The following is a 26803-nucleotide window of genomic DNA, read 5'->3' as shown; positions in this document are numbered from 1 at the left end:
TGAGTCATTTCCATTGACATATAAATTTGTTTTAATGTCTCTGATCTCTTTTTAAAAATTTGTTCTTTGATCACACAGCTTCCTCCACACTATTTCTGTTCCTCTCCTTCCATTCTCAAACCCATTCAAATCAGGCTTTCATCACGTCACTCTACTGAAATGGTGCTTTGTCAATGTCATCAACGAATGGATTCCACACGACCAAGTCCAGTGGTCACTTCCCAGGCCTTGTCTTGCTTGACTTGTCAGCAGTATTTAACATACCTGATCATTCCCTCTTTCAAACACTTTCTTTTTTTCTTTTTTTTTTTCCCCCCTCGGAGACGGTTTCACTCTTGTTGCCCAAGCTGGAGTGCAATGGCGTGATCTCCGCTCACTGCAACCTCCACCTCCTGGGTTCAAGCGATCCTCCTGCTTCAGCCTCCCTAGTGGCTGGGATTACAGGCAGACACCACCACTTCCGGCTAATTTTTTCTATTTTTAGTAGAAATGGGGTTTCACCATGTTAGCCAAGCTGGTCTCGAACTCCTGACCTCAGGTGATCCACCCTCCTCAGCCTCCCAAAATGCTGGGATTACAGGCGTGAGCCACTGCCCCTGGCATCTTCAAACACTTTCTTTGCTTGGCTTTCAGGACACCACACTCAGCTCTCCTGCATCCCTGAACACTGGTTTTTTGTTTGTTTCATGTCAGATGGGAAAATGTACTGACATCATAACAAGGTTCAAGGGTGGCACATCTCACACATGCACGTGAACACCCAAACATCACACTTAGGAACTACAAAAGGATCTGACCACTGCTTTTCACTCTCATCTTCACCTCCTAACATTGTCGAGCCCCAGAGGTAAATCATCAAATCTCTTCTCTCAAAACTTAATGAGATTGATCCCAGCCAATCTCATTGCTTTCAACACCATCTGTATGTTGAAGATTCCCAAATGTGCATCTCCAGCCATAACTTCTGCCTTAACTCCAGGTTCCTCCTATCCAACTGCCTACTTGTCAGCCTCACCTGGCTGTCTTAATAGACGTCTCTTATTTTTTGGAGACAGAGTCTCGCTCTTATCACCTAGGCTGGAGTGCAGTGGCACGATCTCAGCTCACTGAAACCTCCACCTCCCAGGTTCAAGCAGTTCTCCTGCCTCAGCCTTCTGAGTAGCTGGGATTACAGACAACGCACCACCACACCCAGCTAATTTTTTAAATTTTTAGTCGAGATGGGGTTTCCTGATGTCTGGCGATCCACCCGCCTCAGCCTCCCAAAGTGCTGGGATTACAGGCGTGAACCATTGCACCCGGCCTGTTTTTCTTCATTTCTATACCACTCTCTTTCCTGGCTCTCTTTTAAATTCCCTGAGAGGACTGAATAGGTTGTTCCGTTACCATTTAGTAGGAAGCAGCCCTGCTGGGTGAGTTGTCAAGCCACGTCACCAAGGTACTTCCAGCTGCAGTTTACGATTGAATCCTCTGATCTGTCTCCCACTAGATTCCGCTATCGTTAGCTTCACTGTTACCAATGAGTGTGGGTCTGTTTTGTAGAAATGAATTTTATTTATTTAATTCGGATCTTTCAGAAATTTACACAAAATTGCAGTGAAGTTGAAGGCAACAGAAAATATTTTCAAACTGAAACACCCAGCCGTCAGCTATTGTGGATACTGTCGAGAGCAAAAACCACCAGTGCCAGTCAGCATCTGGTAAAGGAGGTTCTCCAGGTCTGTCCAATCCCTTCATTTTCTTGGCGAGTAAGAGGCTGTCTCCCATTTTTCAGGCAACCTTTTCATTATTTCTCATCTCTTCTTTCAATGCACCACAAGAGGGCAGTGTTTTATCATATTCTCCTTGAATTATATACTACCAACAGTGGGACGAGATGACTTCCAGAAGTAGAAATTGACTATTATGCCAAAACTATTCACCAAAGTTGATTAAACTCTAGGTTTACAATTGTACCCCAAAGTCATGGGACTGGACCCCATCCCGTGGTAAGTCATCAGTTTAGCAATGATAAGATAACCTTCCAAAAGTTTGTGTAGATCAGAAATAAAGTATTTTTTGTGGAAGGCTGTTTTTAAGTATTGAAGGTACTATTTCCTTTCTTGAATTCACATTGCAGATGTACGGTGTGGATTTATTGGTTTATCTCTGCAAACCTTAAAGTAGAAGATTGCAAGGGCCAGGTACGGTGGCTCACGCCTGTAATCCCAGCACTTTGGGAGGCTGAGGCAGACTGATCACCTGAGGTCAGGAGTTCGACACCAGCCTGGCCAACATGGTGAAACCCCGTCTCTACCAAAAATACAAAAATTAGCCAATCATGATGGCAGGCTCCTGTCATCCCAGCTACTAGGGAGGCTGAGGCAGGAGAATTGCTGGAACCTGGGAGGCAGAGGTTGCAGTGAGCTGAGATCATGCCACTGCATTCCAGCCTAGGCAACACAGCAAGACTGTTTCAAAAAAAAATTTTTTTTTAATTAAAAATAAAGTAGATGACTGCAGTAAAGATGAGATGTATTAGCTCTTCCTTTCAAGGTATCTGTGTACTGTATACAAACAATGAAAGTTGAAGAACAGTGATACTCCTGCTAGGCATATTAGTCACTGCATTGTAATTGAAAGCAAGAAATATAAACAAGCATTAGGTTACTAACAAACAAGTCCCTTAGGGCAGGTAGATTCAGTCTTTTCTTTCTCAGAGTGATTCCTTTCTGCCATAAACTACAGAGAGGTGATTAATAGATCATCGGAGAATTGAATGATACCTAGCTAGACTTCACCCTAAAACTTTAGCCCTAAAAAGAGGAATTAAATTGTGTAGATGCCTTTAAAGAACATTTTCTAGCATCTTTCTACATCTTCCCTAAGTGGCCTCTTGAGCCCAGTTGGATTTTGGTTATATGCCATGATAGTAATCAGAAGAATCAGTTACATTGAATAATAAAATGATCCCAAAATGCATGAATACAGTCGATTCCTATTTATTCCTTGTGGAAAAAGAAAAACCCAAATCTTAAAAAACTAAAGCAAGTCAGGGAAGCCTGGAAAGACACCCAGATTTGATAACATGTTAGAAGGAAATCCAGTCTTAGGAATCTCATTTTCTGGCTTTGATCTGGTTGTCAGTTGGGATGGACTTGCCCAAGTGATGGCCCACAGAAAGACCAAATTTCTTGTTTTTCTCCTCATCCTGTACCTCTTTTTTCATTAAGAATCCTGCCTGGAAGTTTAGGTCAAAGAGGCTGCTTGGAGCAAAATACAGTGGTGTCTCATCCCAAATATTCCCCAGGCGTTTCTTCCATCCTTCCAGGATCTGAATTCGGGCGTCTGCTGGAGTGTGCCCAATGCTATATGTCAGTTGAGGTTCTAAGACTTGGAAGCCACAGAAATGCAGAATGCCACTCTGAGGATACAAAAAGCACAGAGAGGTAAGTCAACCAATTCCATGCAGTTGTACTATAAACAACAGAAGTTGGTCTGGGCTTCCCAGTAAAACACTGATGCGGAGGCCTCAGGCACCCTAGAGAATCAGTTCAGAGCTGGTGTCTCTCTCCTACCCTATACCTAGCCATTACCAATTTTAGCCTTCTCAAGTACGCTCTTCTTTAAATGCATAAACCCTTGAAACTGTGCCAACCTGGATCCTTTGCCAAGAAGGCTGGAAGTTCTCTTACTTTAGGGAGTCTCAGTTTCTTGGCAGGTGACTCACCAAGACCTGCAGTAGGTGCATTTCTCCACCTCTCCATATAAACAGATGGGTCTTTTTTTCTATTTCTTTTTCTTTCTTTTTTTTTTTTTTTTTTGAGGCAGAGTCTCGCTCGGTCGCCCAGGCTGGAGTGCAGTGGCGCAATCTCGGCTTGCGGCAACCTCTGCCTCCTGGGTTCAAGCAGTTCTCCTCCTGCCTCAGCCTCCTGAGTAGCTGCGACTATAGGCTTGTACATCATGCCCAGCTAATTTTTGTATCTTTAGTAGAGACAGGGTTTCACCATGTTGACCAGGCTGGTCTTGAACTCCTGACCTCAAGTGATCCGCCAAAGTGCTGGTCTCCCAAAGTGCTGGGATTGCAGGCCCAGATGAGTCTTGATAAATGATTTTCATAAGTGGCCACTCATTGGCTCTTCTCTCCAACCGCCCTCTTTATAGAAATTATCCTGAGGCTCTGGTAACACCAATAAGCCCACCCCAGGCTTCAGTTTTATCCATGTATAAACTGGCTAGACAAATTATTTCTTTTTTCTTTGAAACAGGGCCTCACCCTGTATCGCAGGCTGGCATGCAGTGGTGTGATCATAGCTCACTGCAGCCTCGAACTCCTGGGTCTGTCGCCTTAGACTCCCAAGTAGCTGGGACCACAGGTGTATGCACTACCTACACCCAGCTAATTTTTTTTTTTTTTTTTTTTGTAGAGATGAGGTCTCACTATGTTGCCCAGGCTGGTCTCAAAGTCCTGGGCTCAAGCGATCCTTCTGCCTCAGCCTCGCAGTAAATCATTTCTTAAATTGTCTTGGGCTCTGATAGTCTGTAGGACTGTATCAGCAACCTGGAGAAGGACAGGAAGGCTGGAGAGAGATGTCAGTCATCTGGCGAGACCAGGGCCCACGGCTAAACAAATCAAGGGTAGTGATTCACACTAGTCCTTGGCTGGGAGAGAATGCTGTTTGAACACACGCACGCGCAGGTGTGTTTCACACACACAGGCACCCAGGAAGGCAGGCAAGTTCCTAAAGGAAGCTCACGTCATTCTGAATCATGACCACGCTTTCATCTTCACAACTCAAGATCTATTTTCAGATGCTAGCTTGAGGTTTTGAACCCCACAGAAGGCTCAATTAATGAATCCCCCTGAAGGTTCGTTGAAAATGAGGTACCTGGCCGGGTGCAGTGGCTTATGCCTGTAATCCCAGCACTTTGGGAGGCTGAGGCAGGAGGATCATTTGAGGTCAAGAGTTTGAAACCAGCCTGGCTAACATGGCAAGACCCCGTCTCTACTAAAAATACAAAAATTAGCCGAGTGTGGTGGCGGGCGCCTGTAATTCCCAGCTACTCAGTAGGCTGAGGCAAGAGAATCGCTTGAACCCGGTGGGTAGAGGTTGCAGTGAGCCGCGATGGTGCCACTGCTGTCCAGCCTAGGTGACAGAGCGAGACTCCATCTCAAAGAAAAAAAAGAAAAGAAAATGAGGTACCTGAATTGGCCAGAGAATGACATTCATGTCCCCATGGATCCCTTGCAGAGAGTACATGGAGCCGCTGCCACCAGTGGTGATAGAAAGCACTGCCTTCTTACTCTGCAAAAGAAAAAAACAGTAACAAACTTCATTCCCCTCCACATCCCCTTGGTGACAAGAAGTTAATGAAACAGCTCCAGGGACAAGAACACACAAGTCTGTCCTATTTGCTCTTTATGTTACGTCCTACTTTGGCTCCCCTGAGCTACACAGTATGACTCTGCAGGAGTGCCAGCCTAGACGGTCTACAGACCGACAGCCTGGGGCAAACCAAGGATTCCAAACCCCTTCGTGTGGCTCAGGGCGAGGCTGTCACCACATCCAAAATCAGTGCTGGCTGCCGGCTGCCTAGGTGGAGTTACTGGCCGTTCTCATCCATCCTCCCACGGGCTAGGCATGGCGTAGGACAAGTTCTTACATCTGGAAGGTCTCGAAGGGTTCCCTGTGCAGGATTTGGGCCTCCGAAACACGAAGACGGGCCTTCTTTTGTTTTTATTATGGAATTTTTTAACACACGTAAATGAGAAAATAGTACTGCATCTATCACTCACCTTCATCTCTCAGTATTTTGCCATTCTAGTTTTAGCTCGACCCATGACCCCCTTTTTCTCTGGAGCACTTTATTTTATTTTATTTTTTCATTTTTTTTCTTCTCTGAGACAGAGTCTGGCTCTGTCACCCAGGCTGGGGTGCAGTGGCACCCTCTCGACTAACTGCAAACTGTCTCCCGGGTTCAAGTGATTCTCCAGCCTTAGCCTCCCAAGTAGTTGGGATTACAGGCGCTCACCACCACATCTGGCTAATTTTTGTTTTTGTTTTTGATAGAGTCTCGCTCTCTCACTCAGGCTGGAGTGCAGTGATGCGATCTCGGCTCACTGCAACCTCTGCCTCCCAGGTTCAAGCAATTATCTTGCCTCAGCCTCCCAAGTAACTGGGACTACAGGTGCCCACCACCACGCCTGGCTAATTTTTTGTATTTTTAGTAGAAACGAGGTTTCACCAGATGGTTTCGATCTCCTGACCTCATGATCCACCTGCCTTGGCCTCCCAAAGTGCTGGGATTACAGGTGTGAGCCACCGCGCCTGGCCTTTTATTTTTATTTTTATTTATTTATTTATTTATTTTGAGACAGAGTCTCTGTCGCCCAGGCTGGAGTGCAGTGGCGCGATCTCCACTCACTGCAAGCTCCGCCTCCCGGGTTCACGCCATTCTCCTGCTTCAGCCTCCCGTGTGGCTGGGACTACAGGCGCCCGCCACCACACCCCTCTAATTTTTTTTTTTTTTCGTATTTTTAGTAGAGGCGGGGTTTCACCGTGTTAGCCAGGATGGTCTCGATCTCCTGACCTCGTGATCCGCCCGTCTCGGCCTCCCAAAGTGCTGGGATTACAGGCTTGAGTCACCTCGCCCGGCCTATTTTATTTTTTTAAGACGGAGTCTTGCTTTGTTGCCCAGGCTGGAGTGCAGTGGTGCAATCTTGGCTCACTGTAACCTCCACCTCCTGGGTTTCAAGCAATTCTCCTGCCTCAGCCTCCCAAGTAGCTGGGATTATAGGGGCCTGCCACCACACCCAGCTAGTTTTTGTATTTTTAGTAGAGACGGGGTTTCGCCATGTTGGGCAGACTGGTCTGAAACTCCTGACCTCAGGTGATCTGCCTGTCTTGGCCTCCCAAAGTGCTGAAATTACAGGTGTGAGCCGCCACGCTCAGCCTCTGGAGCATTTTAAAACAAATCCCAAGTATCATGTCATTCCATCTGTAAAAACTTGATCATGCATCTCTCCCAAAGGACCCAGAGCCTAGGCTTAGGATCTAATTGTGCTCAAAACCCTTCATCAGAGCCGGGCGCGGCGGCTCACACCTGTAATCCCAGCATATTGGGAGGCTGAGGGGGGGGTGGATCACCTGAGGTCAGGAGTTCAAGACCAGCCTAACCAATGTGGAGAAACCTGTCTCTACTAAAAATACAAAATTAGCCAGGTGTGGGGCCCATGCCTGTAATCCCAGCTACACGGGAGGCTGAGGCAGGAGAATCGCTTGAACCCAGGAGGCAGAGGTTACAGTGAGCCAAGAATGTACCATTGCACTCCAGCCTGGGCGACAAGAGGGAAACTCCATCTCAAAAACAAAAAACAACAAACAAACAAAAAAAACCTGCATCAGGACAGACCACCCAGAAGCCGGCTGTCAGAGCATTCAGAACCGTCTACCTACCCGGAAGGGTCCTTTGTCATACATGGCAGCGTACGTGTAAGCAAACTCTCCTACGAACACTCGCTCAAACCAGCCTTTCAGAATGGCAGGGACTCCAAACCACTGTAGGGGAAACTGCAGGACAGAAGACATCATCAAGTTCAGACCAGAGGCTCCCCAAGCCCAGAAGGCGACTTGGGGTTCTGAGCTGCTCCCCATTATGGCTCTGTTGGGGAGCCCCTCTTCACACCTTTCCCATTCCTCCTGGGGAGTTAGCACTTTAAGGAAAGAGATCATTATTGTCCTTGGTCAGCCAATTTGACAGTCTTCTTTTTCCCTGAAAATGCAAATATTGAGTGGGTCCAAGGAAGCTACATACACAGAAGACTTATTGATATGAAACTTGTTTGTATGAAATCACATTTGTCAGCAAAGTCTAAATAGCAAGGATTGCAAACAAGGTTTGCTTTAGGGTGTCGCCTCAATCAGTATTTTCCCAAGAGTTTGCTTTAGTAGGTGTAGTATCAACAATATGACTGTTGGCCAGGCGCAGTGGCGCACCCCGGTAATCCCAGCCCTTTGGGAGGCGGAGGCAGGTGGATCACTTGAGGTCAGGAGTTTGAGACCAGCCTGGCCAACATGGTGAAACCCCATCTCTACTAAAAATACCAAAATCAACCGGGCGTGGTGGTGCACGCCTGTAGTCCCCGCTACTCAGGCTGTTGAGGCAGGAGAATCACTTGAACCTGGGAGGCGGAGGTTACAGTGAGCCAAGATCGTGCCACTGCACTCCAGCCTGGGTGACAGAGTGAGACCCCATCGTGGAAAAAAATGAAGATAGGCCTTCCTCCTTTTATGATTGTCCCTTGTTATCATGGGTAAAAAATCGTATCACTTAGAATAAACAAAATCACTCAAAAATGCAAACTAATAATCAGTGTGATGGCCGAGTGCAGTTGCTCATGCCTATAATCCCAGTATTTTGGGAGGCCAAGGTGGGAGGACCACTTAAGCCCAGGAGTTTGAGACCAGCCTGGGCAACAAAGTGAGACTCTATCTCTACAAAAAAATTTAAAAATTAGCCTGTTGTGGTGGTGCACATCTCTAGTACTAGCTATGTGAGAGGCTGAGGCAGGACGATTGCTTGAGCCCAGGAGTTGGAGGCTACAGGGAGCTGTGATCACCACTGTATTCCAGCCTGGGTGACAGAGCAAGACTCCATCTCTAAATAATAATAATAATAATAATAATCAATGTGGCTAGGCGCGGTTGCTCACGCCTTTAATTCCAGCACTTTTGGAGGCCAACGTGGTTGGATCACTTGAGGTCAGGAGTTTGAGACCAGCCTGGCCAACGTGGTGAAACCCTGTCTCTACTAAAAATACAAAAATTAGTCGAGCGTGGTGGCACACACCTATAGTCCCAGCTACTTGGAAGGCTGAGGCAGGAGAATGGCTTGAACCCGGGAGGCGGAGGTTGCAGTGAGCCGAGATCACACCATTGCACTCCAGCCTGGGCAACAGAGCAAGACTCCATCTCAAAAACAAATAAATAAATAAATAAATAAAATGTTAAAAAATAAAAATAATAAATAATAATTAGTAGACTAAGGTTCATCAGGGACTTCCCATGAGAAAGTCTTGTCTGACCTCTTATCCTAATAAAAGCAGAGTACAGACTATACCAGGAGGTTTTCTTATCCTTGATTCACGATTTAAAGATATGACAGGCGCATGCCTATAATCCCAGCCCTTTGGGAGGCCGAGACAGGCAGATCACTTGAGCCCAAGAGTTTGAGACCAGCCTGGACAACATGGTGAGACCCTATCCATACAAAAAAAATTAAAAATTAGCATGGCATGGTGGCGTGCACCGATAGTCCCAGCTATTCAGGAGACTGAGGTGGGAGGATCACTTGAGCCCAGGAGGTTGAGGCAGCAGTGAGCAGAGATCATGCCACTGCACTCCATCCTGGGCGACCGTGAGACCTTGTCTCCAATTTAATTTTTTTTTAAAGGCGTCCTTTGGGGTACTGGCTAGTGGCATGTGGCTTTGATTCCTAGCAACAGGCCTGTGGGTAAAATAAAGGACTTCAAGGATTGGATGTTTTGTAGCTGATTGAATAACTGAAAAAAAAAAAGAAAAAAAAGAAAAAAAAAGCCACAGCCTATACCACCCTCTTCGTGGTTTCCAGGATCATATACATTCTGTGTTCAATATCAAAAGACTGGCTGGAATTGGTAAAAGCAAAGTCATTGAGTACAGTCACATTTATAGGAAAGATCACTGACGAGATTCACGCACAATCCCAGTATTGTCTGCTAAATGGTGAGGCCGCTTCCCGAAGAAGAAAGGCTGTGGTTTGCTGCAGGAACACGTTCAGCAGGGTTTCAAAGCCCCCTTCAGCTGGCAGGCTACAATGGCAGGGAAGTCAATGTGTCATGGATTATTCTACAAAGTATTTGGGATTCTTATGGAGAAAGGAGGAGAGCTGCAAATTTTGAGACAGTCCAACAGGAATCGCTAACTGAAGGAATTGCTAACTGAAGGGGAGACTAAGTACATGGAAAAAAGTAAGCTCAAGGGCTGTACAGCATCTCTGCAGTTGCATTTCTTTCTCTCTCTCTCTCTCTTTTTTTTTTTTTTTTTTGAGACGGAGTCTCGCTCTGTCGCCATGTCGCCAGGATGGGGTGCAGTGGCACAATCTTGGCTCACTTCAACCTCCACCTGCCTGGTTCAAGCAATTCTCCTGCCTCAGCCTCCAGAGTAGCTGGGACTACAGGCACGTGCCACCATGCCCAGCTAATTTTTGTAGTTTTAGTAGAGACTGGGTTTTACCATGTTGGCCAGGATTGTCTTGAACTCCTGACCTCAAGTGATCTGCCTGCCTCGGCCTCCTAAAGTGCTGGGATTATAGGCATGAGCCACCGCGCCTGGCCTTGCAGTTGCATTTACATATGCAACAGCAATACAGCCAGATTCCCAATATCTGTGAAATCCATGTAATACTGCACCTTTAAAGTAATCACCCTTATTTGCAGAGAATGCAGTAAAGTGGGTGACTGTTTAAGATCCCATAGCGAGCCGGGCGCGGTGGCTCACGCCTGTAACCCCAGCACTTTGGGAGGCCGAGACGGGCAGATCACTAGGTCAGGAGATCGAGACCATCCTGGCTAACACGGTGAAACCCCGTCTCCACTAAAAAAATACAAAAAACTAGCCGGGCGAGGTGGCGGGCGCCTGTAGTCCCAGCTACTCGGGAGGCTGAGGCAGGAGAATGGCATGAACCTGGGAGGTGGAGCTTGCAGTGAGCTGAGATCCGGCCACTGCACTCCAGCCCGGGTGACAGAGCGAGACTCCATCTCAAAAAAAAAAAGAAAAAAAAAAAAGATCCCATAGCTAATTAGGTGACATGTCTAGGACAATAAGCACGCAAATGCCCCTGACACCACTTCCAATGTCCCCCCATACCTGGAATATCACAAGGTCTGCAGCTTCCAGCTTCTTTTGTTCAGCCACAATATCTGGGCTCAGATGGCCCTCTTTATAAGCCAGAACAGATTCGGCAGGATACTGAAAGTTCGCAGGGTCCTTCAGTTTACCTGCAGAGAAGAAAAAGAGAGGCTGGGACCAGAGGAGCCAAAGCTGGGCCAGACGACCCACAGGCAAGGAGATCCGCAAAGAGCTAATTAAAAAGGGGAGGAGCTCCTACCTGTGATGTCCTTTCTGGAAATGATGGGATTGAAGTTCATGGCATAGAGGTCCGACTCCGCCACCTCCCACCCTTTCTTCTTCAGAGCTGCTACAGCAGCCTCCTTCATGGCATAGTTGAAGGATGTCCTCTCTGAGTGAGCCAGTACAATCAGTGCTCTTCTGCCTACAGAGACACACACAAAGCACCCGGGGAAAACCCATTACCAACCAGCAAGCCTTCAGCTACAGGGGAGTTGCAGTCTGTAAAGGAGGGGGCGGCTTTGTTCGACATTAGGTTATTGCATTCCATCCCCTACAGCCAGAAATGTATTTTCCCCTTAACAGTACTGAAGATTAAAGGAAGGATTTAAATCAGTGGCTGATTTAATAAATAGTGTTGACAGCCGGGCTCTGTGGCTCACGCCTGTAATCCCAGCACTTTGGGAGGCCGAGGCGGGCGGATCACCTGAGGTCAGGAGTTTGAGACCAGCCTGGCCAACACGGCGAAACCCTGTCTCTACTAAAAACACAAAAATTAGCTGGGTGTGGTGGCAGGCACCTGTAATCCCAGCTACTCGGGAGGCTGAGGCAGGAGAATCGCTTGAACCTGGGAGGCGGAGGTTGCAGTGAGCCAAGATTACACCAGTGCACTACAGTCTGGGCGAAAAGCAAGACTCCATCTCAAAAAAAAAAAAAAAAAAGTGTCGGCACATCTAATGAGTTATCTGCATGAAAATAAGATGATTCCCCTAGAAAACTATTACAAGTTGACCATCCCAAATGGGAAAATCCAAAATTTTTGAGTGCTGACATGACAAAGGAAATGCTCATGGGAGGATTTAGGATTTTGGATATTTGAATTTGGGATCCTCAACCAGTAAATATAATACAAATATTCCAAAATCTAAAAAATCCGAAATTCAAAACATTTCTCGTCCCACGTATTTCAGATAAGAGATACTCAACCTGCATAGGTGTTAAAACTCAGTTAAGTGGTTTCCCTTGTCTGAGGGTACTGGCTCAAAGGACACAAAAGGGACGTTGGGGTGCTGAATACATAATTTTTTCAGTTTGTGAAAATCCACTTAGAACTTGTGAGGGCTGGGTGTGGTGACTCATGCCTGTAGTCCCAGAGCTTTGGGAGGCCAAAGTAGGAGGACTGCTTGAGCCCAGGAGTTCGTGACCAGCCTGGGCAACATGGCGAAACCATGTCTCTACAAAAAATGCATAATACAGAAAACTAGAGCCAGGCATGGTGGCTCACGCCTGTAATCCCAGCACTTTGGGATTCAGGTCAGGAGTTCAAGACCAACCTGGCCAAAATGGTGAAACCTCATCTCTACTAAAAAATACAAAAATTAGCCAGGCATGGTTGTGCCGCCTGTAATCCCAGCTACTCGGGAGGCTAAGGCAGAGAATTGCTTGAACCCGGGAGGGAGAGATTGCAGTGAGCCAAGATCGCACCACTACACTCCAGCCTGGGCAACAGAGTGAGATGACATCTCAAAAAAATAATAAAATAAAAAACTAGCTGGGCATGGTGACTCACATCTGTAATCCTAGCTAGTTGGGTGGCTGAGGTGGGAGGATTGTTTGAGCCTGGGAGTTCAAGGCTGCAGTGAGCTATGATTGAAGCACTGAATGCCAGAGCGAGACCCTGTCTCTAAAAAATGAACTGGTGCATTTTTTCATGTGTCTATTGTAGTCACCAAAAAATTTTTTGGCTTTAATTAACCCACTAATATATCACATACAACCATAATTTCCAGTAGATTAAAGATCCAAAATTTTTAAATGAAACTATTTAAATACTAAAGGAAGAATGGTAGAATTTGTATAACCTCAGGGTAGAGAATCCTTTATTAAAAAAAAAAAAAATTCTGGGTGTGGCACAGTGGCTCACGCTTGTAATCCCAGCACTTTGGGAGGCCGAGGCAGGTGGATCACCTGAGGTCAGGAGTTTGACCCCACCTGGGCAACATGGTGAAACCCCGTATCTACTAAAACTACAAAAATTAGCCGGGCGTGGTGGTGCACGCCTGTAATCCCAGCTACTTGGGAGGCTGAAGCAGGAGAATCACTTGAACCCAGGAGGTGGAGGTTGCAGTGAGCCAAGATTACACCATTGCCCTCCAGCCTGGGCAACAAGAGTGAGACTTTGTCTCAAAAACAAAACAAAACAAAACAATAAACAAAAAAAAGTTTAGCAAAAAGCGCCATAAACAAAGTCAAAAGATACCCACTGGGAGAAGAAATTCGCAATTCTCATCGCAGAGTTAAACTCCCAGTGAGTGCCCACAAATGATTAGAAAAGACAGTGCAATGGAAAAGTGGGTCAAGGATCCGAACACACTGTTCACAGAGCAGGAAAGGCAAATGGCAACAAACAAATGGAAAGATGCTCTGCGTGGCCTGTCAGGAAAATCAAAATGAAAACAAGACATTTACCCATGAGTTTACATGGGTACCATGTTTACATTTACCATGAGTTTACATTTACCCACAAAATGTTACAAATAACACCCAGGGTTAAGACTGTACCAACAGAAAAACTGGTGCGTTGCCGGTGGGAATATGAATTGCCTCAACCTTTAGGGAAGGCAATCAGGCAGAATCTCTTAAAACTTTAAAGACACATAAATCTTTTATCTCGCTCTCCAATTTGGAGGAATCTGTTCTACAGAGTAAAAGCATCAGGCTATAAGAGCCGAAGATGTGTATTACATCATGCTTTTCATTGGCAAAAATTAGCTATAACCTGATTGTCTATGGGGAACATTTTAATAAATTATGGGCACATCCACACTACAGGATATTTTGCTGTTAACAAGAATGAGTTGGCCAGGCACGGTTGCTTGAGCCTGTAATCCCAGCACTTTGGGAGGCCGAGGTGGGTGGGTCATAAGGTCAAGAGATCCAGACCATCCTGGCCAACATGGTGAAACCCTGTCTCTACAAAAATACAAAAATTAGGCCGGGCGCGGTGGCTCAAGCCTGTAATCCCAGCACTTTGGGAGGCCGAGACGGGCGGATCACGAGGTCAGGAGATCGAGACCATCCTGGCTAACACGGTGAAACCCCGTCTCCACTAAAAATACAAAAAATTAGCCGGGCGAGGTGGCGGGCGCCTGTGGTCCCAGCTACTCAGGAGGCTGAGGCAGGAGAATGGCGAGAAACCGGGAGGCGGAGGTTGCAGTGAGCTGAGATCTGGCCACTGCACTCCAGCCTGGGCGACAGAGCAAGACTCCGTCTCAAAAAAAAAAAAAAAAAAAAATACAAAAATTAGCTGGATGTGGTAGTGGGCACCTGTAATCGCAGCTATTTGGGAGGCTGAGGCAGGAGAAGCGCTTGAATCTGGGAAGCAGAGGTTGCAGTGAGCAGAGATCGTGCCACTGCACTCCAGCCTGGGCAACAGAGTAAGACCCTGTCTCAGAAAAATAAATAAATAAAAGTAAAAAAATTTTTTAAAAAAGAACGAGTTAAACTGGCTGGGCATGGTGGCACATGCCTGTAATCCCAACTACTTGGAAGGCCAAGGCGGGCAGATCCCTTGAGGCCAGGAGTTGGAGACCAGACGGCAGCATAGTGACACCTTGTCACTAAAAAAAATTTTTTTAGAGACTGTTAACCAGGTACAGTTGCTCAGGAGGCCAAGGCGGGAAGATTGCTTAAGCCCAGGAGTTCAAGACCAGCCTGGGCAACATGACAAAAGCGAAATCCCTTCTCTACAAAAAGTACAAAAATTAGCCAGGCGTGCATGCCTGTAGTCCCAACTACTCAGGAGGCTGAGAGATGGGAGGATCACTTGAACCCAGGAGGTTGAGGCTGCAGTGATCTGTGATCGCCGCACTGCACTCCAGCCTGGGCGACAGAGGGAGACCCTGTCTCGAATAAACAAATTTTAAAAATTAAAAAAATTAAAATGAATTTACTATATGTAGTGACTCAAAAAGATATCCATGATATATTATTAACTGATAAAAAAGCAAGTGAGTATGAATCCATTTTTATTTAAAATGAAAGAAGTGAGAGGAAGGGAGAGAGAGATGGAAGGGAAGGAAGAAAAAGAAAATACAAAAAAAAGAAAAAGAGAAAAAGAAATGACACATATTTGTATGTAGATTTGTAGCACATTGGTATGAGGGGGAGAACTATGGAACGATCACATTAAACTTTTTTTCTTTTTTTTTTGAGACACAGTCTCACTCTGTTGCCCAGGCTGGAGTGCAGTGGTGTGATCTCGGCTCACTGCAACCTCCGCCTCTTGGGTTCAAGCGATTCTCCTGCCTCAGCATCCCCAGTAGCTGGGATTACAGGTATGAGCCACTGCGCCCAGCAGATCACATTAAACTATTAACAGCTCAGCTTCCTTTATAAGTAAGAAATGGCAAAGGGTACAGGTAGAAGGGAAATGGGCCTCTTTTATATTAACAAGGTTGTCAGAGGCAGCATGCTTCAATTTGCAAGAACAGTATTTAGTGGATCCTTATGATGTGCTAGGCACTGCCCTAAGTGCTTCGCATTCCTTTTTTTCTTTTTCTTTTTCTGAGACAGGGTCTCGATCCGTTGCCCAGGCTGGAATGCAGTGGCATGATCTCAGGTCATTGCAGCCTTGACCTCTTGGGCTCAAGTGATCCTCCCACCTCAGCCTCCTGAGTAGCTGGGACTACAGGTGTGTGCCACCACACCTAATTTTTGTTTTGTAGAGACAGGGTTTTGCCACGTTGCCCAGGCTGGTCTCAAACTCCTGGACTCGAGCAATTTTGCCTGCCTCAGCCTCCCACAATGTTGGGATTTTAGGTGTGGGCCACCACGCCCGGCCTGCACTTTCTTCCTTTGTCAGGGCAACCTGCTATGTTTTAAATGTGTCGCCTCCAAAATTCAGGTGCTGCCAATGTGAGAGTATTAACAGATGGGACCTGTGAGAGGTGATTAGGCGAGTGGGGGGGTCTCCTTCCTCGTGAGCAGGATTAAGGCCCTCATAAAAGACAGTTTGCCCAGCACGGGGCTCACCTGCCCTTCCACCTTCTACTTCTCACCATCCGTGTAAGGACGCAGCATTCCCCCAAATGCAGTTCTCACCAGGCAACCAAACCTGCCAGCACCTTAATCTCGGACTTCTCAGCTTCCAGAACGGTGAGAAATCAATTTCTCTTTTTTATTAACTACCTAGTCCCAAATATTATGTAGGGAGGCACAAAATAGACTGAGACACACCCTATGAGGTCAATACCATGAGTAGCCCCATGTTATAGATGAGAAAACTGAGACACAGGAGAGAAGCAAGTTACCCAAGTGTGCAGTCATTAAGTGGTGAAACTGGAATAATTTAAAAATGTAGAGAGTGGCTGGGCATAGTGGCGCACACCTGCAATCCCAGCACTTTGGGAGGCCGAGGCAGGCAGCTTGCTTGAGCCTGAGAGTTTGAGACCAGCCTGGCCAACATGGAGAAACACCGTTTCTACAAAAAAAAAAAAAAAAATTAGTTGGGCATGGTGGTGTGCACCTGTAGTTCCAGCTACTCAGGAGGCTGAAGTGGGAAGATCGCTTGAGCCAGGGAGGTGGAGGTTGCAGTGGGCCAAGATCACACCACTGTACTCCAGCCTGGGCGACAGTGAGACTTACAAACAACAGTGAGAAATACAAACAACAGCGTGCAAGGGCATAAAGCGAAGTGCCAGAGAAAGGACGCTTACTCCCACAGTCACTCCTGATAGCGTGCACTGCTACTTCACACCCTACCATGAACAGTGGGTGCAGCTGGGAGAAGAAAATGCCTGCAACTTTTTTGGGGGGGGTGGAGGGGTATGGAGTCTTGCTCTGTGGCCTAGGCTGGAGTGCAGTGGCACGATCATGGTTCACATCAACTTCTGACTCCCGGGTTCAAGCAATTCTCCTTCCTCAGCCTCCTAACTAGCTGGGACTACAGGCATGTGCCACTATGCCCAACTAATTTTTTGTATTTTTTTTAGTAGAGACAGGGTTTCACCATGTTAGCCAGGATAGTCTCGATCTCCTAACCTCATGATCCACCCGCCTTGGTCTCCCGAAGTGCTGGGATTACAAGCGTGAGCCACGGCGCCCAGCTGGCATCTGCAACGTTTTTGCACCATGAATGACTAACTAGAAATGACTAAAATAACTAGAAAGGCGCATTTAAGCCTTAAGCTCTCTTCCTGCTTTTATTATTGACCACACCTAGCAAGGGAGGTGCCTCTTGGGCTAAATTCTGCCAAGTGTAACTTTCAGGGCCCAGTATGCCAAACCAGGGGATTTCCAAACTTGGTCCTAAGGTTTTGCACTCTTGAAACTAAGATTCAGTGCAGTAGGTGTTTGATGATGATTTAAATGCGCTGGAAATGACTGACCTGCTTTAGATAGCATGGGAAAAGGGAAAGGCAGCTCTGAGGCTACCTCAACAAATTCCTACCTCTTACCCCATGGATTTAACACGATTGGGAGGCAGGTGAGCATATCAAGCTCCAACAGGCATTTTCTTTGTAATTTACCTTGCCGTTAGTCTTATCAGTGTTTACTGAACACCGCTCTGACAGTTTTTATTTTATTGACTTCTCATCAACGTGAACAAGCATTTTCTAAGTAGTAAGACAGTCAAGGTACTTCTTGGAAAATGAACAAGTCAGGATATCCATCTCTTGATCTTTCAAGGAGCTCACACTCTAATAGCTATAAGCATGGCTGTGACTTTACAATTTTTCATGTAAGGCAACACACAAACAGGAATAATATATTTGTAACAAATATAACCACCAAAGTGCAGTACCTGGAGTACGTAGATCCCCAAAACAACTCAAAAGAAAAATGGTCAAAAGAAGGTTGTGGGTGGGGCGTGGTGGTTCACACCTGTAATCTCAGCACTTTGGGAGGCCAAGGCGGGCAGATCACCTTATGTCAGGAGTTCAAGACCAGCCTGGTCAGCATGGTGAAACCCTGTCTCTACTGAAAATGCAAAAAAAATTAGCCAGGCATGGTGGCAGGCGCCTGTAATCCCAGCTACTCGGGAGGCTGAGGCAGGAGAATCACTTGAACGCAGGAGGCGAAGGTTGCAATGAGCTGAGATTGCACCATTGCACTCCAGCCTGGGCAACAGAGCAAGACTCTGTCTCAAACAAACAAACAGACATGATGGTTGTGAATAGGCAATTAACAGAAAATAAGTTTTCTGGGCCTGGAGGGTTCATTTTCCCTTCCTGCCACTTAACTAGCTGAGCAACATGACCTGGGAGGAGTTAGACTACTAGAGTTTACCCTGAGAGAGGCCACAAGATGTACACACAGATAACCTCTTCAGGGTAGAGTGGCATTAGTGTGTTAGGAGAGGTAAGGGACAAAGTTCAACAGAGGGCTAGGCGCAGTGGCTCATGCCTGTAACTGCAGCACTTTGGGAGGCCGAGGCGGGTGGATCACTTGAGGTCAGGAGCTAGAGACCAGCCTGGCCAACATGGTGAAACCCCCGTCTCTACCAAATATACAAAAATTAGCTGGGCGTGGTGGCGTGCACCTGTAATCCTAGCTACTGGGGAGGCTGCAGCACAAGAATCGCTTGAACCTGGGAAGTGCACACCACTGCACAACAGTCTGGACAACAGAGTGAGACTCTGTGTCAAAAAAAAGTTCAACAGAGGAAAACTTCAGGACTTCAGGGCTGGCCCATTAGGAAAGGCCCTCAGGGGAGCTTGCCATTTGAGCTGAATCTTGGTCTTGAACTCCTGGCCTCAAGCAGTCCTCCCGCCTCAGCCTCCCAAAAGTGCTGGGGTTACAGGTGTGAGCCACCACACCCAGCCAAAAAAATATTTTTTAGCCAGGTTTCACGTTCTGCTTTGACCAAAAAAATTAGCTGAGTGTGGTGGCACACACCTGTAGTCCCAGCTACTCAGGGGGCAAAGATGGGACAATCACTTGAGCCCAGGAGGTCAAGGCTGAAGTGAGCCCTGATCATGCCAGTGCACTCCAGCCTGGGCAGCAGCGCAAGACCCTGTCTCAAAAAGAAAAAAAGAAGTATGTTACAGGTAAGACTTTGTATCAGTTTCATGTATTCTCCTTCTGCCTTCTCTTTTCACTTGAGTGCTCCAGGGAACATGAGTGCGAATCAGACACATCTATTAGTTGCAAACAAAAAACCTGGATGCTTTAGTTAACCTCAAGATTTGGTTAGCTGGGTACAGCTAAAACTAATTATACAAGATCCAAGTCTTTCCTTTTCCCCTCATTACCAGCTCTTTTTTGTGTTTAAGCTACACATAAATACAGAACATTCTGTAAGACTGAAAAGTCAGGAAACAGTTCCTGCCCTAGTATTGGAGGAGAGGGTGCTGGTGCCTCCAGGCGCTGAAGGATGAAATATACAAAGGAAACAGGAATCACCGTGTATGGGGCAAGCCTCTCAGCTGTCAGAATCGATTCCCTCCTGTCTCTGCCAGCAACTCATTCTGGGCTACCAATCCCCTGCTTAGTTTCTTTCTCAGAGATTCTGATAATTTCAGTTGGTCAGTTGCAAGGGCAATCTCTTCCTCCACTCACTTTGACCAAGATGGACTTCTGTGTGTGCAGGTGCATTTTTAGAGGCAGGACCAGGTTCACAGGGAAAGAAATTACAAAACAGGACTGTGCCCCAGATGAGGCAACAGCTTTCTAAATCTTAGCGCTGTCCAGTCTCAGAGTGAGATTATTTGGGAAACAGCTCTCAGTCCCTGCAGTTGTCACAGCTGGTTATTTATGCTTTGGGTGGAGCTGGGGTGACCTCTAAGTTCCCCTAGGGTTGAAGGCCGAGTGGGGAGGCTCTATCACTGAAATGGACCCAATACTAGAAATGGATCCAGTACGACCTGATCAGGTTTGCCTAATGCAAGGGCCTCAATGGAAAATACCTCCCAAGGCCAGGCACGGCTGCTTATGTCAGTAATCCCAGCACTTGGGGAGGACGAGGTGGGCAGATCACCTGAGGTCGGGAGTTTGAGACCACGCTGGCCAACATGGCGAAACCCCGTCTCTACTAAAAATATAAAAATTAGCTGTGCATAGTGGCGCACTCCTGTAATCCCAGCTACTCGGGAGGCTGAGATGGGAGAATCGCTTGAACCCGGGAGGCGGAAGTTGCGGTGAGCTGAGATAGCACCATTGCACTCCAGCCTGGGCGACAAGAGCAAAACTCAGTCTCAAACAAAACAAAACAATACAAAACATAACAACAAAACCTGAGCCTGGCAGCCTGGAGCCGGTTCTGGTCTCCATCAAACTAAAGGTATCAGTTTCCTCCACTCCTGTCCACCAATCGCCAGATCTTCTCATTTTCTTCAGAAGCTCGGAATCTACGTTTTTAAGTGAAATCACCCATTTTAATGTTTGCAACTTATTTCAAATTGGTTTAAATACTATAGCCCAAAAGAGGTATGGGCTGTGACCGTAAGCCTGATTTGGCCTTCAACGGCCAGTTTCTGACCCCAGTTTTGGAGGGAATTTCTGCTTCCAAGGTCAAGTTTCTCCTAAATGCCCACTGGAGTTCGTGGGGGTGGAGTGAGGAAGGATCCACGACTCCGGATACAGACAGAAGCTCTCCCTCTCCCGGAGTCCGATCAAGGCTCATCCCAGGACCCTAATCTCTTCCCTTTGTGGGTTTTGACTTAAGGAACAAAATTCAGGGCCAAACCCCTACAACCTCCTCCACAGGCACCAGGGCTCCGGAGACCAAGCACCTCGCCCTTCGCGGCACTCACCGACCATGGCGCTGGTGCAGTCCAGGGAGCTGATTGGCTGGACTCGTGGTTGCCGGGGCGACCCTGGCCAGGACTAGGCTCTCACTGGGCTGGACGGCTTCGGCGGCTACCTTGCAGGAGTCGTGTGTGTGGTGCGCGGTGCATTCTCTCTTATATATTCTGCGCGGCTCATTTGAGTTGGACAGTCAACAAGGGCGGGACCCAACGCCTGGATCCTGGGGTGCTGGGCAGAGGATGCCAAGGCTGCAGCTCCAGGAAGGGAGGGAGCCTGGGGGATGAAGGAGGGGGGCCCCTCTACTCCCACCCGCCCCGCCCGAGCAACTGGTGGAAGTCAAGAAAAGTCTCTGAGGGCTGGAGAGGGGTTTGTGGGGGTGTGTGACAGAGGCCTCAAAAATCTGGCTGGAGGGGCTAAGGTAAGCCCATCTGCGCACTGTGCCCTGAGGTGCAAGGGGATGCAGGGTGGAAATTGTTCCCAAGAGAGTCCAGGCATCGAGTGGGCCTGCCCTTTGGGCCTTGGCACGAAGTGGAGCAGAAAAAAAGCCGGATGCAGATTACTGTGGTGCCCCAGGCTCAGATTCTGCTGAGTCACTGTGACTGTGGATTTGGAAGGCTGAGAGCACTGGGGAGACATGCTCTGTGGAGATGAATTTGTTTCTTCCTTTGCAAGATTCAGATTCCGCACTCGGGGGCCCATACAACACACTTCCCTGGGTGCATGCTGCTGCACCACCCCTGCTCCTCAAGGCAGGTAATGGGGGAACTAATTGGTTTTGTTTCCCATGAGCTAAAGCAAGGCTGGCCTGGAGATAGCAGTTATAGGGAAGCATATTAAAGAATAGCCAAAACGGGGCCAGGCGCGGTGGTTCATGCCTGTAATCCCAGCACTTTGGGAGGCTGAGGTGGGCGGATCACCTGAGGTCAGGAGTTCGAGACCAGCCTGGCCAACCTGGGGAAACCCTGTCTGTACTAAACATACAAAAATTAGCCTGGCATGATGACGGGTGCCTGTAGTCCCAGCTACTCGGGAGGTTGAGGCAGGAGAATCGCTTGAACCCAGGAGGCGGAGGTTGCAGTGGGTCGAGATCGAGCCACTGCACCCCCACCTGGGTGACGAAGTGAGACTCCATCTCAAAAAAAAATCTCTATAAAGTAAAAGTTAAAGATGGAGATATACTGTCAAGGAAGGAAAAAAGAACTAGAGCTTTAAAGTGGTAATGAACCATCACAAGAATTACAGATGGGGAAGGTGAGGATGACACAGGGCCCTTCCATTGTCCCTCCAGTGCAAAAGTTAAGGAGGTACCAGAATACTGGTCTCCAACTCCCGACTTCAGGTGATCCTACCAGCTCAGCCTCCCAAAGTGCTGGGACTATAGGCATGAGCCACCGCGCCCAGCCCCATCATGACATTTTTGCATTCATTTTGATGCAACAAGAGAGGACTATATTATTTACATGTATTTACGAATTACTTTGGGAGGCCTAGGCAGGAGGATCACTTGAGCTCAGGAGTTTGCAATAAGCCTCAGCAACAAAGTGAGACCCCATCTGACAAAATAGTATAAAATGACCTTTTAAAAAAGGGCTAGGCAGCCCTGCCCCGTATAACTTTTCCCATCTGTGCTGCCCAAGTAAAGTAGCCGCAAGCTTCAAGTAGCTATTGAGCACTGGAAATGTGGCCAGCAGCCAGGCGTGGTGGCAGGCGCCTGTGGTCCCAGCTACTCAGGATCTAAGGGGAAAAGATCACTTGAGCCCAGGAGTTCAAGGCCGCAGTGGTGCACTTAAAAAAATAAAAAGGAAAAAAATAAAGTGGCCAGTGGACTGAGGAAGTGAAGTTCTAATTTTAATTACATTGGTTTTTTGAAAATTTATTTTTGGAGGCGGAGTTTCGCTGTGTCACCCAGGCTGGAGTGTAGCGGCAGGTTCTTGGCTCACTGCAATCTCCATCTCCACAAGCAATTCTTGTGCCTCAGCTTCCCGAGTAGCTAGGACCACAGGCATGCGCCACTACACCCAGCCACGTTTTGTATTATTAGTAGAGACGGGTTTCACCATGTTGGCCAGGTTAGTCTCCAACTCCTGACCTCAGGTGATCCACCCACCTCGGCCTCCCAAAGTGCTAGGATTACAGGCATGTACCACTGCGCCTGGCCTTAATTAATGTAAATTTAGATAGCTACATGTCACTAGTGTCTGGAAAGACCTGAGCTGGTTCAGATGGAGGCCGCAGTGTGCTGGCTAGTCTATCTCCCACTCTTCTAGTGAGATTGTTTTCTCCATCTCCAGTCTCCCCGACCCATCTGGAGGGGGTGCTCAAAGCCCCAAACCTCCAGTGTCATATTCGGTCTTTGGTTTGCAGCATGGCCAGCAACGATCCTCAGTCATCTTGTTAACATGAACTATATAGGGGCCCACCCCAAGTCATCTCATTAGCATAAACTGTCAGGAGTGGTCTGAGAGGCCCACAATGAATCAGATGGACACTCCTATCATTTGGGATTTAGAGGCTCAGGGGCATGATGATAGTTCACTGCAGCCTCAACCTTCTGGGGTCAAGCAATCCTCCTGCCCCAGCCTCCTGAGTATCTGAGACAACAGGTGCATGCCACCATGCCTGGCTAATCTTTATTTATTTTTGGTAGAGACAGGGTCTCACTATGTTGCCCAAGCTGGTCTCAAACTCCTGGGCTCATGTGATCCTCGCGTTTTGATCTCCCAAAGTACTGGAGTTACAGGTATGTGCCACCACTCCTGGCCAAATTTGTTACTACACAGTGGTAAAGACAGACATCTGAGGTCGCAGTGAGCCGAGATTGCGCCTCTGCACTCCAGCCTGGGCGACAGAGGGAGATCCTGTCTCAAAAGAAAAAAAAAAGAAACTTAGTGGCTGGGCACAGTGGCTCAGGCCTATAATCCCAGCACTTTGGGAGGCTGAAGTGGGTGGATCACTTGAGCTCAGGAGTTGGAGACCAGCCTGGGCAACATAGAGAAACCCTGTCTCTACAAAAAAAAAAAAAAAAAAAAAGAAAAAAAAAATTAGCTGCTCATGGTGGTGCTGCCTGTAGTCCCAGCTACTCAGGAGGCTGAGATGGGTGGATCACCAGAGTTTGGGAAGTCGAGGCTATAGTGAGCTGTGATTGTGCCACTGTACTCCAACCTGGGCAATAGAGTGACACCCTGTCTAAAAACAAGAAACCCAAGTGGGTTGATTGGGAAGCACAGGAGACAGAAGTTAAACAAAATCATGAGGAAGCATCAGTGAAACCACAGTGTGCGGGGCGTTCTGTAGGACAGCCAAGCTGGCTTATCCCATGATTCAGTGCTAGAAGAAAAATGAAGGAGTGCGTATCAGTCGGGATTTTCCAGAGAAACAGAACCAATGGAATTTGTATAAATATATAAAAAGCAATATATTGCTGGGTACAGGGGCTCAAACCTTGTGATGGTTAATACTGAATGTCAACTTGATTGGATTGAAGGATGCAAAGTATTGATCCTGGGTGTGTCTGTGAGGGCGTTAGCAAAGGAGCTTCACATTTGAGTCAGTGGGCTGGGAGAGGCAGACCTACCCTCAATCTGGGTGGACACCATCTAATCAGCTGCCAGTGCGGCCAGAATACAAAAGAGGCAGAAAAACGTGAAAAGACTAGGCTAGGCCTGGCACTGTGACTCACGCCTGTAATCCTAGTACTTTGGGAGGCCAAGACAGGTGGGTCACTTGAAGTCAGGAGTTCAAGACCAACCTGGCCAATATGGCAAAACCCATCTCTACTAAAAATCCAAAAACTTTAGCTGGGTGTTTTGGCACATGCCTGTAATCCCAGCTGCTCAGGAGGCTGAGGCAGGAAAATAGCTTGAACCCAGGAAGCAGAGGTTGTGGTGAGCTGAGATCACACTGCTGTACTCCAACCTGGGTGACAGAGTGAGACTCACCTCACCAAAAAAAAAAAAAAAAAAAAAAAAAAAAAAAGGGGGCTAGACTGGCCCAGCCTCCCAGCCTACATCTCTCTCCTGTGCTGGATGCTCCCTGCCCTCCAACATCAGACTCCAAATTCTTCAGCTTTGGGACTCGGACTGGCTTCCTTGCTCCTCAGCTTGCAGATGGCCTATTGTGGGACCTTGTGATCATATGAGTTAATACTACATATGTCTAATTAGTTCTGTCCCTCTATAGAAACCTGACTAATCCACACCTGTAATCCCAGCACTTTGGGAGGGCAAGGCAGGCGGATCCCTTGAGGCCAGAAATTTGAGACCAGCCTGGGCAACGTAGTGAGACCCCATCTCTACAAAACATAATTTTAAATAAAATTAGCCAGGTGTGGTAGTATGTGTCTATAATCCCACTCACTTGGGAGACTGAGGTGGGAGGATTGCTTGAGCCCAGACAGTAAAGGCTGCAGTAAGCCAAAGAGCTCCCCATTGCACTCCTGTTTGGGTGGCAGAGTGAGATCCTGCCTAAAAAAAAAAAAAAAGGTAGGTGCGATGGCTCACGCCTGTAATCCCAACACTTTAGGAGGCCGGGCTGGTCAGATCACTTGAGATCAGGAGTTTGAGACCAGCCTGGCCAACATGGTAAAACCCCATCTCTACTAAAAATATGAAAATTAGCTGGGTGTGGTGGCATGTGCCTGTAATCCCAGCACTTTGGGAGGCCAAGGTGGGCAGATCATGAGGTTGGGAGTTTGAGACCAGCCTGGCCAACATGGTGAAACCCCGTCTCAACTAAAAATACAAAAATTAGCTGGGCATGATGGTACATGCCTATAGTCCCAGCTACTCGGGATGCTGAGGCTGGAGGAGAATTGCTTGAACCCAGGAGGCAGAGGTTGCAGCAAGCCGAGATCACGCCACTGCACTCCAGCCTGGGCAACAGAGGGAGACTCCATCTCAAAAAAAAAAAAAAAAAAAAAAAAGGAAAAGAAAGCTATATTTTATGAGGAATCGGCTCATTTGACTCTGGAGGCTGAGCTATCGCACGATCTGCTGTGTGTAAGCAGGAGACCGGGGAAAGCTGGTGATGTGGTTTTGGTCCAGACTCAAGAGTGAGAACCAGGGGAGCCAGTATTGCGAGTGCCACTCCCAGTCCAAAGGTCCAAGGACCAGGAACACCAATGCCCGAGAGCAAGAGAAGATGGTGTCCCACCTTAAGAAGAGAGCGGCCCATTGACCCGGCCGCCTCCTTTCTATTGTACTCAGGCCCTCAGTGGCGGCGTGGATGATGCCTGCCCACCTTGGTGAGGGCGATTTTCCTTACTCAGCCTGCCGATCCAAGTGCTCATCTCTCCCAGGAACGCCCTCCCAGACACACCTAGAAACAATGTTCCACCCACTATCTGAGCATTCCTTGTTCAGACTGACATGTAAAATTAACCATCAGTTAATTATGTTAAAGAATGTAAGAGATTTAACAAAACAAGCACATGTCATATGCAGACATTGTTTGGATCTTGATGCAAGACATCTTTGGACGGGTGCGGTGGCTCGCACCTGCAATCCCAGCACTTTGCGAGGCAGAGATGGGCGGATCACCTGAGATCAGGAGTTCAACACCAGCCTAGACAACATGGTGAAACCCCATCTCTACTAAAAATACAAAAATTAGCCAGTTGTGGTGGTGCAGACCTGTAATCCTAGCTACTCAGGAGGCCAAGACACGAGAATCCCTTGAACCTGGGAGGTGGAGGTTGTAGTGAGCTGAGATTGTGCCGCTGCACTCCGGCCTGGGTGACAGAACAAGATTCTGTCTTAAAAAAAAACAAAAAGTATCTTTGAGAAAATTGCAGAACAGATATTAGATGATATTTAGTTAGGTATGATTTTTTTTTTTTTGAAATCAGGTATCAATTAAACATGCATATTGAAGTGTCTAGAGGTAAAAGGAAATTATGTCATGGCTTTGCCTTAAAATATTTCAAAAACAACAGATTGGCAAAATGTTTCTGAGTATTGAAACAGAAT

At 47.3% G+C, this 26803-nt stretch overlaps 1 protein-coding gene and 1 non-coding gene across 5 annotated transcripts; both read right to left on the bottom strand.

Moving 5' to 3' along the window:
* Positions 1-687: 687 nt before the first annotated feature.
* LOC115895358 lies at positions 688-792 on the bottom strand. The gene has a single exon (XR_004055560.1). It is a non-coding gene; the product is annotated as a small nucleolar RNA U13 (small nucleolar RNA).
* A 734-nt stretch (positions 793-1526) lies between these two features.
* On the bottom strand, positions 1527-21097 carry NQO1 (NAD(P)H quinone dehydrogenase 1). Of its 4 annotated transcripts, XM_030925670.1 has the most exons (7): positions 20843-21090; positions 16477-16569; positions 11128-11292; positions 10887-11017; positions 7437-7550; positions 5184-5285; positions 1528-3403 (listed from the first exon to the last, which is right to left on the bottom strand). In XM_030925670.1, the coding sequence occupies exons 1-7, from the start codon at positions 20847-20849 to the stop codon at positions 3098-3100; spliced, it is 918 nt and encodes a 305-aa protein (XP_030781530.1). In that variant the 5' UTR covers positions 20850-21090; the 3' UTR covers positions 1528-3097. The 4 variants fall into 4 exon arrangements, with proteins under 4 accessions (XP_030781531.1, XP_030781533.1, XP_030781530.1 ...); XM_030925671.1 differs by lacking the exon at positions 7437-7550 and having other exon boundaries at positions 1527-3403; positions 20843-21097; XM_010355423.2 differs by lacking the exon at positions 16477-16569 and having other exon boundaries at positions 20843-21080.
* Between the last annotated feature and the right edge of the window lie 5706 nt (positions 21098-26803).

The sequence above is a fragment of the Rhinopithecus roxellana genome, chromosome 20, assembly GCF_007565055.1.
Source record: "Rhinopithecus roxellana isolate Shanxi Qingling chromosome 20, ASM756505v1, whole genome shotgun sequence".
Classification (NCBI taxonomy): Eukaryota; Metazoa; Chordata; class Mammalia; order Primates; family Cercopithecidae; genus Rhinopithecus; species Rhinopithecus roxellana.
The sequence above is the reverse complement of the archived record's forward strand: the minus strand, read 5'-3'. Positions and strand labels throughout refer to the sequence as shown.